The sequence below is a fragment of the Solea solea genome, chromosome 1 (genome assembly GCF_958295425.1).
Source record: "Solea solea chromosome 1, fSolSol10.1, whole genome shotgun sequence".
Classification (NCBI taxonomy): domain Eukaryota; kingdom Metazoa; phylum Chordata; class Actinopteri; order Pleuronectiformes; family Soleidae; genus Solea; species Solea solea.
Window position 1 is genome coordinate 10,169,645 of NC_081134.1, and position 15,258 is coordinate 10,184,902.

The following is a 15,258-nucleotide window of genomic DNA, read 5'->3' on the forward strand; positions in this document are numbered from 1 at the left end:
TCATGCATTGACTTTGAAAGGCATCGCTGCATTTGCACCGTGCAAGAGGATACAGACAGAGATTGGGTATTCTTCAATCTTTACTTTGTGTTTTGAGATTCAGATATGATCAGAGATTTGTAGCCGAGACTCTGTGAAAGCGATGTTGTAAATAGATAAGCTGGTTAATGAAAACAGTGGATGTAAAGTGCTACACCAGCACCCTGAGACAAGAATGACTATGGACTACATGGTTTTAGCTGGCAGCTTTAATCATTATCCCTCAAATGCAATACATAGCAGCTGTTTCATGCAATCGTTTTTTGTTTTTTTTTCTACAAGAAATAGACATGTCACAACAGTAACACAATAATGACATTCTCCATAGTTAAAAAATAAATCTGCAATGAATAAAAAAATAAATGTTTTTGCCATGAGAGTGAGAAGCCATCAGGCAGTTTTTGCTTGGGATGAAAATGTTTGCAAAACAAAATATGCTTCAATAAGTGAAGAGTTATAACTGAAAGAGTTATTCTTGTTTTTCCAACATATTCATTAAAGCAGATAACCGAACACAGCAGCAGCATTGTATACATTTGTTCTATTTTGCCGATCACACTGTACCTACATCTTGCACTACTGTATAGTAAGTCCACAATGAAATAAACTATCCACCAGGTACCTGAAGCTTCACTCATCCAAAGAAAGAAAGAAAGAATTTCATCTCTGTGGATGACTCACTCACTGCCCTCCACTAACCTTTCGGTGAGTGAGTGAATGGCAAACACATTATGACACGTCACCCAGTCTGTGCAGTGAGAATCTGCTATAAAAGCAACAATATTTGCTTATTTGAATGCTGCCTCTGCGACCGAGCTTGCACTTCTTTACTACTGTCTTTATTCCCGTGGATTCTGTGTAATTCAGTGATCATCCCGGTGCCTGAAATCCTGGTGGCTAGACTGTATGTTGACCATGTGGACATCTGTCCAGGTCCAGAGCTTCTCTGTCAAACTGCAGAAGGCCTCGTAGCCTCTGGAGACAGACAGGAAAGGAGAAGCAGGAGGAGGGACATTCTGCACTTCATCCATCAACTGTAGGGAGCGGGATGGCACTGAGGAATTAAGGCATGTTGGAGAGGCATTAGTATGTGTTTCTATGTTTGTCAGTATGTGTCAAACAGCAAGGGTGAGTGTATGCATACGCCCAGACCTTTGGCCTCCATGTACTCTCTCCGGCCAAGTTGGCTGTAAGGCTCGGGCTGAAGATTTGAGGATATAAGTAGAGATAATGAGAGGAGCAAAACCTGGACATGAATACAGACAGCAGGACAAAACCAGGCCACACACACAGACACATTGAAAAGACAGAACATACAAGGTTGAGAAGAACACAGGGTTGAGAAGAAAATTAGTTTTTAGGTTTAACCTACATCCTGCAACAAAGGATAAGCACATGCAGGTGCCACTCACACATTTGACTTAACAGCTTTAAAGTCCACTGTGCAACAATAGTTAGGGTTTATTGGCAGCGATTGCATGTGTGTAAGTGTATAATGGATTTTAAATAAGTGTTTGGTTATTTGAGCCTTAGAATAAGCCTTTTACATATATAGTGACTATTCTGGCCTGTCTTTTAGTCCACCAGTGACAATAGAACCATACCCCACTACTTTAGGCAAGGACAGCAATCTTGCTCCATCCTGTTTCTATAGCAGCCAGAACAGACAAACCAGCCAGAGAGTGTCATTCACATTTGTGTTTTCAAGCAAAAGCAAGCAAAGAAGAACAACATCCTTTCTTGTGTGCAAAGTGAAAAAGGGCCATATGTTGGATATGGCCCTTTTTCACTATGGTCGGAGGTTGGATTTCCACTACAAAAATAGTACCTACTCAATGTGGGCAGAGTCATCACTGCATGACTGAAACGACGGTGACTTCGTTTTACATGCGACACACACAAACGAGTATTAAAAAAAAGTACCTGGTACCTGGTGCTAGTGGAAACGCAACTTAACCGTGCTGAGCCGAGGTGAAGCGAGTCGAGCCATTGGAAACACGCCAATAGTTCTAATAGTTCCCTGACACAAATTGGCTAGGGAGGAGTGAGTGGATGATGCCACTGGTTGTTATTAACGATAATAGCACAGAGAGTTGTCTTTTAATTTGAGGGTTGAATCATGATGGCCAAGACACTAAACCCCACTGCTCCTGACAGCTGTGACAGAAAGTGTGCTGCACATAGGTGTGATGTATGAAAGTGTCTGTGAATGGGTGTGAATGGGAAAAACAGTAGTGTAAAGGAGTTACATTATTACCTATTTACCTTTTACTGTGGCTTGATAAATAAATGAAACAGAGGAAAAAGCCAAATTCCTGAGGAAATCAACTTAAGTATAAATAAACTCAAAAAAATGACTCAACACAAGCCTCACAGCCTTACTGCAACAGTCTCTTTCCTCACACAATGCCCAGGTGACTTCTTATGCCCCTCATAGCCCCCACAGAACTCAAACATCTCAGTCCTAAAACAGAAACATGTCAAATATCACTAAGTAATTGTTACATTACAAAATAAAAATAACATGATCTGCTGAGGAAATGTCATTAAAATCACAAAACACATCTAATCAGCCTGACACGAAAACAGTGGCTTCACTGAGCCTGATTGCTCTAGGGAGTACGGGCAGGTGAAAAGGTAGGAGAGCACATTTTCACACTGCAGTCTCACTATTAGATGTCATTAATTCTTACACAGTGGACCTTGGCTGGTGTGTTACTATATCTGTAAAGAGAGCTGAGCATCAGCTCCATATTATATTGCATATATTATACATGTATTATTTAAGAGTTTTTTCTGAGATTACATTTTGTTGTGTTATCTATATCTCACCAGGATGCAGGTCCCTTTGTGCTTTGTCTTGCTGGAACTACTCGAAAGGCGAGCATGTAGCTGGTTTAGCTGCTCCAACAGAGCACTGCAATACAAATACAGACAGCAAGATGAAAGAGACTGTCAAAAAAAGGGGGGAGGGGGGCATCATTGTTCACTGGCAACAAAAAGAAGAGCAGCATGCGGCACAAAAGTAAGCGTATGCAGCTTCTTCCCATGTTTTGTTTCAGTTCGCTGCAGCACTCTGCCAACCAGCGTCAGGACTAAAGCAGCCTAATGAGATGGCAGGATGAGAAGGAAGCGAAGGTAGATAACACTGTGACATGCTTTAAATGTGGATCTTTTCATATTCTGGCAATTCAATGATAGCAGGGAGTTTCTTTAATCAGGTTGTCAGCATCTTTAAAGTGAAGGCCCCTGGACAAAATCATTATAGATCATTGAAACACTGACAGGTGTTAACACAACACACAGCAAAGGCACAACAAGAGACACATAATGAGACTTTGACTCATAGCGATGTAGCTCCATGACAAGGAGATCAACAGTGAAACAAATGAAACGGCAAACAGAAAGATAAAATGAATGAATATTCCAGACAGCATATTTTGTTGGGATTATTTCATCAGTTTGAAAGGAAATACTAGGAGATGTTGACAAAATAAACTGATACAAGTTTGTGTGACAATTTTTAAAGCACTCTTGGGCTTCAGAGCTGAATAAACCCCTCCCTTGACTGTATGCAGTTATATCTCAGCCACCACAAGCATGCAGGGCTTTGATGTGTGCAGCAGGCTGCAGAAAGTGAGATTCTCAGCATTAAATGGCTTCAATAATGGTCTTTTTTTTTAAGTCCTTCATAAGCTTAAGACAAGAGCAGAAGAACTGCCAGAAAAATGCTAGACTCTTTGTCTGCTGTAATGAAAACTCCAATAATTTGCCTTCAATCTTCACACAACACCTTTTCATTTTGTCATGTTCAAAGTAAAACAGGGTTAGAAAATACTAACATACATATGGACAAAGGTATTTGGCCTCCTGTGTTAAGTTTTGAATGCAGGTGTTTTTTTTAACTGATTTTAACACTTCAGCATACCATGACATTTTGGAGAATACTATGCCTCTAACTTTGTGGCAACAATTTTATTCTGCACCCTAGAGCACAAAGCAAGGACTATAAAGACATGGTTTGACAAGTTTGGTGTGGAAGAACTTGACTATCCTGCACAGAGCCTTGACCTTAACCCCATCGAGCACCTTTGGGATAAACTGGAACAGAGATTGTGAGCCAAGCCTTCCCGTCCAACATCAGTGCCTGAACTCATACATGCTCTACAGAATGAATGGGTGCCGCAAATTCCCATAGAAACACTTCAAAATCATGGCGAAAGTCTTCTGAGAAGAGTGGAAGCTGTTATAGCTGCAAAAGGGGGACCAACTCCCGGATATTCCACATTTAATGTTAAAAAATGACAGTCATTTTAAACTGCATCCAAATAATTGTATCCATATAGTCAACTTGAAACATTAAACTGCTGAAAACATCTGCTTGCAGGCTCGTTTGAGGACTCACCTGTTGGTGTCCTCCAAATGCTGGACCTTTCGCTGCAGCTCCAGGTTGTGAGCGCTGCATGCAGACATCCTACAGAAACAAGAGGGCAACAACATTACATTACATTGCATTACATGCCATTTAGCAGCTTTTATCCAAAGCGACTTACAATAAGTGCATTTCAACATTTGGGTACAAACAAGAGCTAGAAGTAAGTGCGTGCTTCAAGTGAAAGAGGGAGCATGATATAGTCAAGGAAAGAATGATATGAAATAATAAGTTTCATTGTCTTCCCTACATTTCTCTTTTTATCCGTATCCCTCTGCTTTATAAGTATAAGTGTTATCTTATACCCATTCTCTCATGCGATGACTAACTACCCCCTCCATCTATCTCATGTGCTGTCTCTATTGTTTCATGAGGTCAGTGTGAGTCACATTCCACGATGACCCTCAAGTGCACATGGCTGACTCATAGCCTGCTGATACACTCTGTGTGCAGGTGATTCTGCTGTGGGAAAATAGGGTTTGTCCATTATTAAGTAAAAGTATGGCCTTGATTTAAGTTTAGTCACTCAATTATAACTTCTTTAACAAAAGATGTAAACACTGTGTTCTCAGGTTTGAAAACGATAACACAGTTCCATGATTCCAAGTGGCAACCAGTTGTGCTGTCACCAAGCTGAACTTTTTGAAGCCCCCAGAATTGTGATGTCAACATTTTGCAACCAAAACTTCAGCGGGGGGTGGGGCGTGGCATCACCTGCTTGTGGTCTATTTTCCTTTAAATTAGAACTAAATGTACAAAATTGGCATAACAGTCAATCACACAACTGTCCCTATGGGTTTCTTGACAGGCTCAAACTTGGCAGGTGACTTAGAAAGGGCGCCAGTGTGTGCAGTGCTGACTTTGACGTTGTTTGGATAAGAAATGCAAGAGATATTGGAAGAAAAGCGATGGCTATGAGAGCTGCCTCTGCCTCCTTTAACACGACACAGAACACAGTCCCCGATGACTCTTATTCTGAAATGAATGACTGATAAGAAATGGCGGTGGTGATCTGTCAGGATCGAGCAATCCTGTAAATAACCAGCGGTTCCTCTGAGCTATGAATTGTAGAGAGAGGACCAAACACAATTGTGGCGGGGTAATTGGGGCCAGTCTGCCATGTCTTTCCTCATCTGGGTCAAACTACAAGCTCTACCATGTCACATTTTTTCTGTGGACGTGCAATGGATGGAGGAGCCAGTGTGGGGGTGGCAGGCAGGATTAATAAATCTGGCAACAAAGGCTGCATGGCTTTGTAGTATGGGGCTCATTCTTCACAGCCTGGAGGTAGCTGAGGAGAGGAGGAAGAGGATATAAACTGAACCTCCTGTGCTACTCTGAGATGCAGCATCTGTCATCTGCAGCTTATTCTATCAGCATATCATATCCCTACAAGTTTTTAAGTCAGCATGCCTCTTTGATCCAAACATCCTGAATTATAAAGATACAATTTTGTACAGACACTCATGGTTCCCAGGAGATCATGACATAGTTTATCTTGTTGCTTTTCCTCCTGCTCATACCTTGTGTTTGACAAGTATGGTTTTGCATGAAATGTCTCCACAACTAATGCATAACTTGCTGTGGAATACTTTGCTGTCATGTTGACAGGTTGCTCACTGCCAGGCGTGAAGACTCGTACTCTGTAAGTTGCACAGTTTCATAGGCTGCATCTAAAACTAAAGCATGGACGGAATAAGTAAGAAATGTAAGAACTAAAATTCTGTGCGTTAAGAGAACGACAACAGTCACACCCCTGTAGCAACACCACCAGGTCAAAAATGTAATCACTTGAAAAATGAACAGTCTGTTCTCATAAAAAAAGAACGGACTGCTAATCAGGAAATATGATGACTGAATTATGTAAGCATTTAGTTTAAAGCATATGTGTGTCAGCCTGTGTTACCAAATGTGTGCATGCTGTGGCAAATGTGAGTGTGTGTGTGTGTTGAGACCTACACAGTCGTGAGTGTACAAGCATATAACCTGTTATACTCTTGTTATGCTTTGATTTACACGCTTAATACGTCGACGAGATACTATAAATGTGTTAATTGTCATGCTGGAGCACATCTGTTCCTGTTGACTGTTCTTTGCAGCTTTTGCTGCAGTTCCAATGTGGAGCTGTCCACTTAAATGTGGATCCTTCCCATGCCTGAAAGAAAATGAAGAATGCTAGAGAATCAATAATGGGATGGGCCACGGTACTTTCAGTTTGGCAACAACAGCAGGATCTGTCTGTTACTGCTGTGATGAGTTCCTCAGCTATCAAGTATCTTTGTATCCAGCTCTGGGAAGCCTCAGAAAGTTTGACATTCAATCTTGTTTCTCAGCTTGAGTTGGTCAGCCATAACCACAGCAACAACCTCAGCTTAGCTCTGGCTTTTTTAATTCCAAACAAACCACTGCTCCCACTGTCAGTTTCCTGTCAAGCTTTTTAAAGGTAAGACCCAGTAAACAGCAAAGGAAAAACGAAAAGAACCAGTGTTTCAGACATTGTAAATAGTCAAAGTACAGTTAAAGTGAATTATGCGTATAACAAAAAAAGTGCTCTTCACAGTACAACAAATTGCTACACAATTTTCTCCAGCCAAAGTGTGCAGAGATAATGTCATGTTGAGTGAGTGCAGCTGCCTTATACCTTCCCTCCAGACTATCTACATATTCCCTCCTCTTCTTACGACTCTCCTGAGCTGAGCGCTTGTTTCGGATTTTCCGCCGGATCTTCTTCAAAACCTTCTCTTCAAACTTCTCAGGGAGATGAAACATGTGGGAGGATAGGGAAAAAGAAAGAATATGAGAGAAAAGGACGACTCGGGGAGTAGATGATGGTAGCAGCAGCAACAGCAGCAGCAGCAGCAGCAGAGTTTGTGTGCCTGGGGATTCATATTTAGAATTGATGCATCTGCCCTACATATATCTAAGTATGTACCTTGGACAGGGGCAGTTTGCTGGGTAAGTTCACCCCCTCTTTAGCCAGGAGAGTCTTCTCATCCTCATTAAGTTCAAGCTCTGGCAGGGAATGCTGGGGGATTTGTTGTGCCTGTGAACCAAGTGGACAGAATATTTAAGTTAGAGTCCCTCTTTGGGCAGCTCACCTAAAAATAACACTGAAGCAAATGAGTGGCTCTGGAGTTCAGTGCCACCATACTAATAAAAACACAAGAAACCCTCTCTAGAACCATTTGATTAGTCCATTCTGGGCCACTGTATAAAGAAACTGGTCCATGGCAGACTCTGTGGAAGGTGACCTGGTCCCCATGTTATATAAAGGGATTAATTTAAGGTAATAAAAACACAGCAGTTCTTACTTTTGGGGGTGAAAAAAAATGTTATTAAGAACATAATTACAAATACTATACTGTTGACAGATCACCCTTAAAAGTCCAGTGTGTAAGAATTGCGAGATTGCAACAGGCAGTAGATTCCTCACCCAAAGGGTGTCAGGGAAATTGTATTTGTTCATATAAATATTCAGTGCCGTACCAAACGATTCTGTCCTTACTTTCTGTCCCAGGTTTGATAAGAGCAGGTCCTTCACTGTGAGCGTCTGATTGGACAGCAGGGGGCAGCTTCGGTTGAGGTCAACTGCAATTGCATGCTCCTGGAGGTCACTGGACTCCCAACCTTCAGATTGAATGAGTAAAACAGCAGGAGACGTTTCACAAAATTGCCCCCATGCGCCATTTGAATGCTTAGGTTGCTAGACCTCTGTGCCTGGTGCACCCTGCTGTTTTGTACAGTCCACACTAGAAAATATAACGTCACACTTTTCTACGTTTGAGGTCTTTGTGTTATTTCAGATGTGGTTTTGTTGTAGTATGGGGTCAGTAGTATGTGTTGTGAAAGGCAGCAAGACAGCATCCGCGTGTGATGCGTGACAACTCTGCAACCTTGTATTCTTCACAAATGCTTTAAAAATTGACCCCTTGAACCTCAGTCAACAATTTTAATTCTTTCTGCTACACAAAGAAAAAGATTCTTCTTACATCAAAGTCTCTGTGCAGTGCGTGACTGCCCAGGTGTCCTGGCTCAGTGACTTACAGGTTAAATTGGTTAGTTTGTGCTCCCTGCTGATTCCATTCATTACTAATTTTGTGGCTATAAGCGATATTTAACATATATAACATGCCAGCTGTAGTCTTACATTGATTTATGGAAACATCAGTTGTTTTTCCATTTTTGAGCAGCTGATTGCGCAGACGTGGAGGCTGAGAGAACGTTGGCGTGTCAAAGGTTTGGAAAGCGTTGCAGTAGGATGGGTGAGGGCTCTCTGTGGGATCTGTCAGAGGGTCCTCATTGATGCTACTGTCAGTTGTGCAGGTCGACCACAGGGGGGACGCCGGGGCTGAGGAGGAGTCACTGTCACCCAGCAGGGTGTCGAGAAAGTCATCAGCAGAAGCTCCCTCAGGGTTTGGGGTCTGGGGTGGAGGAGGATGCGTGATCACATGACCGTCTTAGTGCTGACTTAATCAGAAAATCGTACTCTCATACACAAGCACGGAAAAGAACATTCAGTTCACTTTCCTGAGAATATTTGCTTCTTCACGGTTGCAGTCACACAGGAGAGCACAAGGACACAGGAAAAACACCTGTAGCTCTTAGTGACACTTAATAATAGTGGTAATAGTATAATAATACATTGGGACGTAATATTATGATACAATCTTATTTCCTGTGCAATTTCCAGCTTTCTTATAGCAACAGTCAAGGTGCGATAACACAGAGATAACGTCGCAGAGATACCATGTTATTTCCAGACTAATATTCAGGAAATGAGAATTACTGTGGGCTACCATAATAACTTTCCTTTAAAATGTTGTGAATCTAAATCAGTAATTTGCATAAAAGTTGCATTTCATTCTCCTTATGTCCCACACGTATTTTGCGGTAAATCAGTAAATACCAAGCTATTACTTGTTATTTAAGATAAAAATAAGATTGTATTACAATAATATAAATCATTTTTTGACGACTTTTACCATATTGTTAATGTAGCACAATGTAAAAAACTTTCTATTTAACTCAATGGCCCGGGTAGAAAATACAGATCACACTCAGCAGTCACACATTCATCATGAGATTTACTTACCTTATGAATTGTGATAGTCCACGATTGGTTGCTGTGGTAACCGCTGGTTTCATACGTGTTTCTAAGCAGAAGGTCGATAAAATCCAGCCCACCGTGTACCTGAAATAAACAGCTATACACTGAGTCTCAAGAAGAAAGGATGCGGTTGACAATAATACACCAACAATCTTCAGGTGTAGGTGTAGTACAAAAACCCAACAATTGTACATCTTACCTTGTCTGTTGACATAATTCCACTATTAAAGCAGCAGCAGATGAAACGTTGGTGAACCTTTTCCAACAGGAATCAAATCACAACACACTCTGAGATCCAGATACTGTCTGTGGGTTTGTGTCCAGGAGGAAAGGCTCGAGTGGGATTCAAGATTCAAGGGACAAAGGTGAAATGCAACATGATACAACTGCATGACATCAACCCAGGTTGCAGACAGCTGAGAGAGCCAGGCATCATAAAAAAGAGGAATCATGGATAGATTAATAATCCAAAGTTGATATCAGTGAGTCAACACTGATTTGCTGTGTGGTTTCACATTCACTTGTTGGACAGAAGTGATTTACAACTCAAAAGTTGCTCTTACAGACTGTTGCTCAGCACAACTATAACTTCATGGTTATTACAATAAACAAACAGCATTTCAGTAAAAAGAAAAGAAGATTTCCGTTGTGACATACATAGATATTTTTAGCCAGACTGCAGCGTGATTTAAAAGGTGCCAGCGCTGACAGACTGAAACATGTCAGCTTTTGGATGGATTGCGGTGACATTTTGTGACATAGACGCACTCGTGTCCCCTTGGGCTTGAATAGTAATAGCTTTGGTGATCCCTGAAAGGGGAACTTTGTCATTTTTTTTCCCCACACATCAATTCCCGCAGCATTGCAAAAATCACAGCCAACTAATGGCTCAAGGCTATATTGCTATTCACACGACAGACCTCACAGTGTCTGTTGGAATAGCAAAGTGTTGGGCTTGTAACTTTTAATTTAGAATCAGAATTTCATTCTGCTCTAAATCTAATCTGTGACTGACCCTGCAGATTAGGGTCATTTTGACTGTGATAAATATCTCAGTCTTAAAAACTGTTTGAAAACAGTTTCCACTTTTCTTGGTCACAGAGAGCCTTGTTTTAACAGCACATCAGCAATAAAAAGGTTGGTAATAAGTGCAGTTTCACACCTATTAATGAGTTTCTAACGCTCCTTCACTTTCTATTTTACTTAGTTTGACGTGATTGTTTCAGCTTTTTCTCCAGTTTCTTTGTGACTGTTAATGAGGCACTTGTTCGTCTTCAGTTTCCATCTATTAATAAGTGAGAACAACATTTGTTTTTGCTTTTCTACAGCAGAGCAGGCTTCACAGTGTCTTATCTTTATTGCCATGAGTTTCGTGCTCTTTCAAAGTATACGCACACACACGATAAAGCAGAGATATTACATAATGTGTTCAGGGAGCAGTAACACAAACAGAACATGCACAACTTTTATCACAATGGGGAAGAAGAGATTCTTTTAAAATGCAGAGCTATTATAAGTGCCTTCGTTTGAGATAAGCAGAATCAACAGGCTGGCTTTTAGTTTACAGAGTAAATAAAAAAAAAACTTGCGGTCCATCCTTATGCCTTGACTTCAACCTTTCTCTGAGGAGAGACACTCACTCTCTCTCTCTCCGCTGACTTCACCGAGGCTAATATTCAGCATAAACTATGAAGACGAGGGGTCAGACGTGTCACGTCATGTTAATAAATCAAGCCCACTGCTAAGGTTTTGAACTTTGATTTCAACACTGTGGAGACATTAATTTTACAGCTCATGAAGGCTTTTCAGAGAGTCCTACAGAATAAATATACACCTCAGCTTCTGGCTAGAAGAATTATCCCGCTCACTCAGGAACTCACTTGTTTGCCTTCCTATATCCATGGGGTCAGAGTTTTAGTGTGTTGCCTTGGGCTGGAGAAACTAAAATCCAGCTCCCGCAGAATATTTCAATGTTGAAGTGCAGCCTGGTCTCCATTTCTGACTTATTTTAAGACTACTAATCTGTGAACCTGACTCTAGTCTTGTGAACCTGACTTAGACCTGTCTTTCTTTTTGTTGTTTTCACTGACTCGTGGTCTCCCGTCTTTCCTCACCCTGTACTCACAGTTCATTCTATATGTACTTATGTATGTGATGTGAATTCCTTTCCTTACTAAGACTCCTCGTGGCACTTGCAATCATGAAGGGGCCCTCACGTCCCCACACAAGTTGGGGAGTGCAGCAGTTCCCTGACCTCACTGTCTACCTCACTCGACAGTCTTCACTTTTATTTGTTAATACCCTCAAAAATTACTGCAAATAATAATAACAACATATACGTGTTCAGGGTCGCGTATGCACGTATGTTTCGAGGAAATCGGTCGAAATTCGCCAAACTTCCACCGCAAGTTACAGTTCACTTCCAGATGACCTACTTCCTGTGTGCAGGTAATAGCTTGCAGACATGTTCAGGGCGGGCCCCTTGGTCTCACATATAAAGTTTTGAGCAGATCGGTCGACGTGCAGCCAAGGTACAGTTACTGTTTTGTGGCGCAATGGCAGCCATATTCAAAATGGCCGACTTCCTGTTGCGTCAAGGTTGTGTCCGCCAATGTGTTTGGGATCTTCTACCGCTTTATCCTCCACATGAGGGTCACGATCTCAGCCAGTTCGCCAGTCCATCACAGGACCACATATAGAGACAACAACAACCACTCACTCTCACATTCACACCTATGGTCAATTTAGAGTGTCCAATTGACCTAAATACCGATATTGCATGTTTTTGGACTGTGGGAGGAAGCAGGAGAACCAGGACTGGACTCAACAACAACAACACATGTCATCCTGTGTGAGTTATGATCCCACTTATTCCCTCTGGACACGATGGCCCCTGTGCAACCCTTCTGACTGCTATCCGTGCCTCTTAAGTGTATTTGTCGCATCAAAATCAACTTATTTATGACAGAGAGTCCAGTACTATCAGTGCTGTAATATGCCTAATTGCATGGCAGCAGAGCTGTGCTATCTTTATTGTTGTTCTCTGTCCTGATTAGACAGATTCAAGGTACATGCATATGTTATCTAATCAGGACATTTAAAAAAAAACAACAAATATCTGTGGATACAGAGAATATGCTGCAGTGCAGGTAATTGCCGTGTAAACACGTGATGTCATGTTCTAAACCCATATTATGGTGTCCATATGAATGCTTGTTACACCCAGTCATGGGGAAAGGCTTCATAATACTGAAAGTGAGTCACCACATTTCATGAAATGTAGTATGAAATCCCAGTCAAGCAGCTGAGGTCAACTCCACTTACTTTTATTATACATTATATAAAGTATGTGCAAGTGCAGCTCAAGTCATTTTTCTTTTCAAGGATGTATGAAATTGGAAAAGTGTGAGCTGACAACACTCGGCTAAGCTGTTCTGGGAAAATAATAGACCTGGTGAGGAAAAGAAGTAGGCTTCTCTGATTCTCTTTTCTTTATAGTCAAACAGGCGAGAAGCAGGGAGTATGCTCCAAGCACACGCTGTGCTATCATTCCACCATGAAGAGCACGCTGGATGGCTCTTATCAGGAGGTCGGTGATATCGTTGAGATGCACAAAATGAACCGACACCTGCAGCTGGTGGGAAATTTCCAGTCGTGTCACACATGTAAGAGAAATGAAAGCAATTTCAGGCTGTGTGGAATCGAGTGTGCTGCTCACGTGTCCACTGATAAAATCCTAAATTTAGCTTCAGAGCAGGAAGCTCTCCTTTTATAGTTATTTCATATTTTAATATTAGTTTCATTTTGTTTAGATTGTGATTTAAAAGTTTAAAACTCATATGTTTTTTATTCCTATTTCACGCAACGGAATTTAACGACTACTTTTATCTCTCTACAACTCTACACAATACACAGTTTATACAATGTTCTTTATGCTCTCAATACAACACAACAATATTTCTGGCTTTAAACACTGCCATTCCCATTACTGTGGTTCTTCATCCTTACATTTATTTAAAAATGTTTTGTATATTCTTTTTAACTGATTTATGTCTTTACTTATATACATAATATACTGTATTTTTAACATCATAAATGTAGCAAAATGTTTTTGTCCCCATCTCAAATGCCAGAGACCATACATGATTTTGGCAATTTTAAGGAAATATTGACTGTATCTGTAACTCCTATGCATGATGGGGTAAGTTTAATTCAGCATGTTATCCTGTTTTAATTTAATGTAGAAAACAATAGATGAATGTTTAGGTCTTTTTCTATCAATTTTCATTTATTCATTACTATTTATAGTATAGAATATATGCCTGTACTCTGCTTATGTCTATATGTTGCGATGTTTAGGGTTAAATGCTGGCATCTATGTTGTAGGCAGTCACTCATTGTTTTCAAGTCTAATTTTGGATACCATGGTATTTCTGACAAACAGTACATAGCAAGTACTGTTTATATAAATGTGACCCTGTTCATGTTTAAAACCCTTATATCAAATCTATACTGATGTTGGTGTTAAATTTAGAAGCCAACCACGTCCTGATGTGGAGGCAGACACACACGTTTGTTTTTGACTTGATGCAGCAGAGCAACAGTGAACATCCCACGGATGCTTTACATAAAATATAATAAAGATGTTGTGCCATAAATCAGGCACTATTTTTGACATGAAAGTAATCTTGTCTCATCTTCCTGAGTGACTGCAGACACTTGGAAACAGGCTGAATATTTTGTTTTAGTAGGTCAGCTCTGCCGCTGAAAATGCGACAACTGCTGTCGCAATGAAATGAAGAAATATATAAGCGTCAGTTGACGTGGTCGCAGAAATGATTGATTGTTGGTTTTTGTATTTGTTTTTCTCATGGGTTTAGTTTATGTCGAGTTTTGCAGATAGAAAATAGAATCCCACTTTTTAATCAGGCATAAAAAAAATGGGTTTACACAGTGCAATGAATAGTTTTTCGTTTGAATCAATAGTCAGTGCTTTATAGATAAGTTATCAGTGGTTATTAATTGCAAACCAGTGGTATAAAATTCTCTTATTGATTATATCTTTTGGAAAAAGAGGACAATTTAACAATGGAGCACCTTGAACACCATAATTAACATGTTTCTTCTGCAGTCTGATATTCCCCATCTTTAATAAACCATGATGCCAGGTTCTCCTCTGACCTCTGCTCTCATGAGGGCCCATTATGTGCATGTGTGAAACTGAATTTTTCAGTTTGGAGCAGAATTATTTCCTCTGGGCAGTGAGTGTGTGGAAAAATGAGTCACCTGGGGTAATAAAAAAAATATCCGTGTGCATGCATGTTCCTATAAACACGTTTAACTCTGCTTTTCCTCGTTCAGCTCTTATCTCACTGTCCCAACGTGACCTCCTGGAGATGCTTTGTCCTGCTCTGCCCTCAGCTGTTGGAAAACTGCAACAGCATGCTGAAGTGTGGAGACAGAGAATGTGCAACGAGTAAAGGTCCATGAACACGAGCACAGATGTGGACAAGCTAACTGTTGTCTTCTCTTTCTCTCATATGACTGTACAAAAGTCTCAGTTGTTTTTATGTCTATTGACATTTGGATTGGAATTATGTGATGGAAATTCGGTCTTATATATATAAGCTCATTCAACAACATGTGTCTTCACAGCAGATATTTCTCGACATGAAAGAGT

At 40.7% G+C, this 15,258-nt stretch overlaps 1 protein-coding gene across 2 annotated transcripts; it reads right to left on the reverse strand.

Moving 5' to 3' along the window:
* Positions 1 to 247: 247 nt before the first annotated feature.
* Positions 248 to 10,014, reverse strand: LOC131445301 (cyclic AMP-responsive element-binding protein 3-like protein 3-B). Of its 2 annotated transcripts, none has more exons than XM_058616406.1 (10): positions 9,778 to 10,014; positions 9,564 to 9,662; positions 8,619 to 8,892; positions 7,977 to 8,098; positions 7,404 to 7,514; positions 7,113 to 7,219; positions 4,445 to 4,513; positions 2,872 to 2,956; positions 1,192 to 1,240; positions 248 to 1,093 (listed from the first exon to the last, which is right to left on the reverse strand). In XM_058616406.1, the coding sequence occupies exons 1-10, from the start codon at positions 9,790 to 9,792 to the stop codon at positions 903 to 905; spliced, it is 1,122 nt and encodes a 373-aa protein (XP_058472389.1). In that variant the 5' UTR covers positions 9,793 to 10,014; the 3' UTR covers positions 248 to 902. The 2 variants fall into 2 exon arrangements, with proteins under 2 accessions (XP_058472389.1, XP_058472298.1); XM_058616315.1 differs by having other exon boundaries at positions 1,192 to 1,285; positions 9,778 to 10,012.
* Positions 10,015 to 15,258: the final 5,244 nt, after the last annotated feature.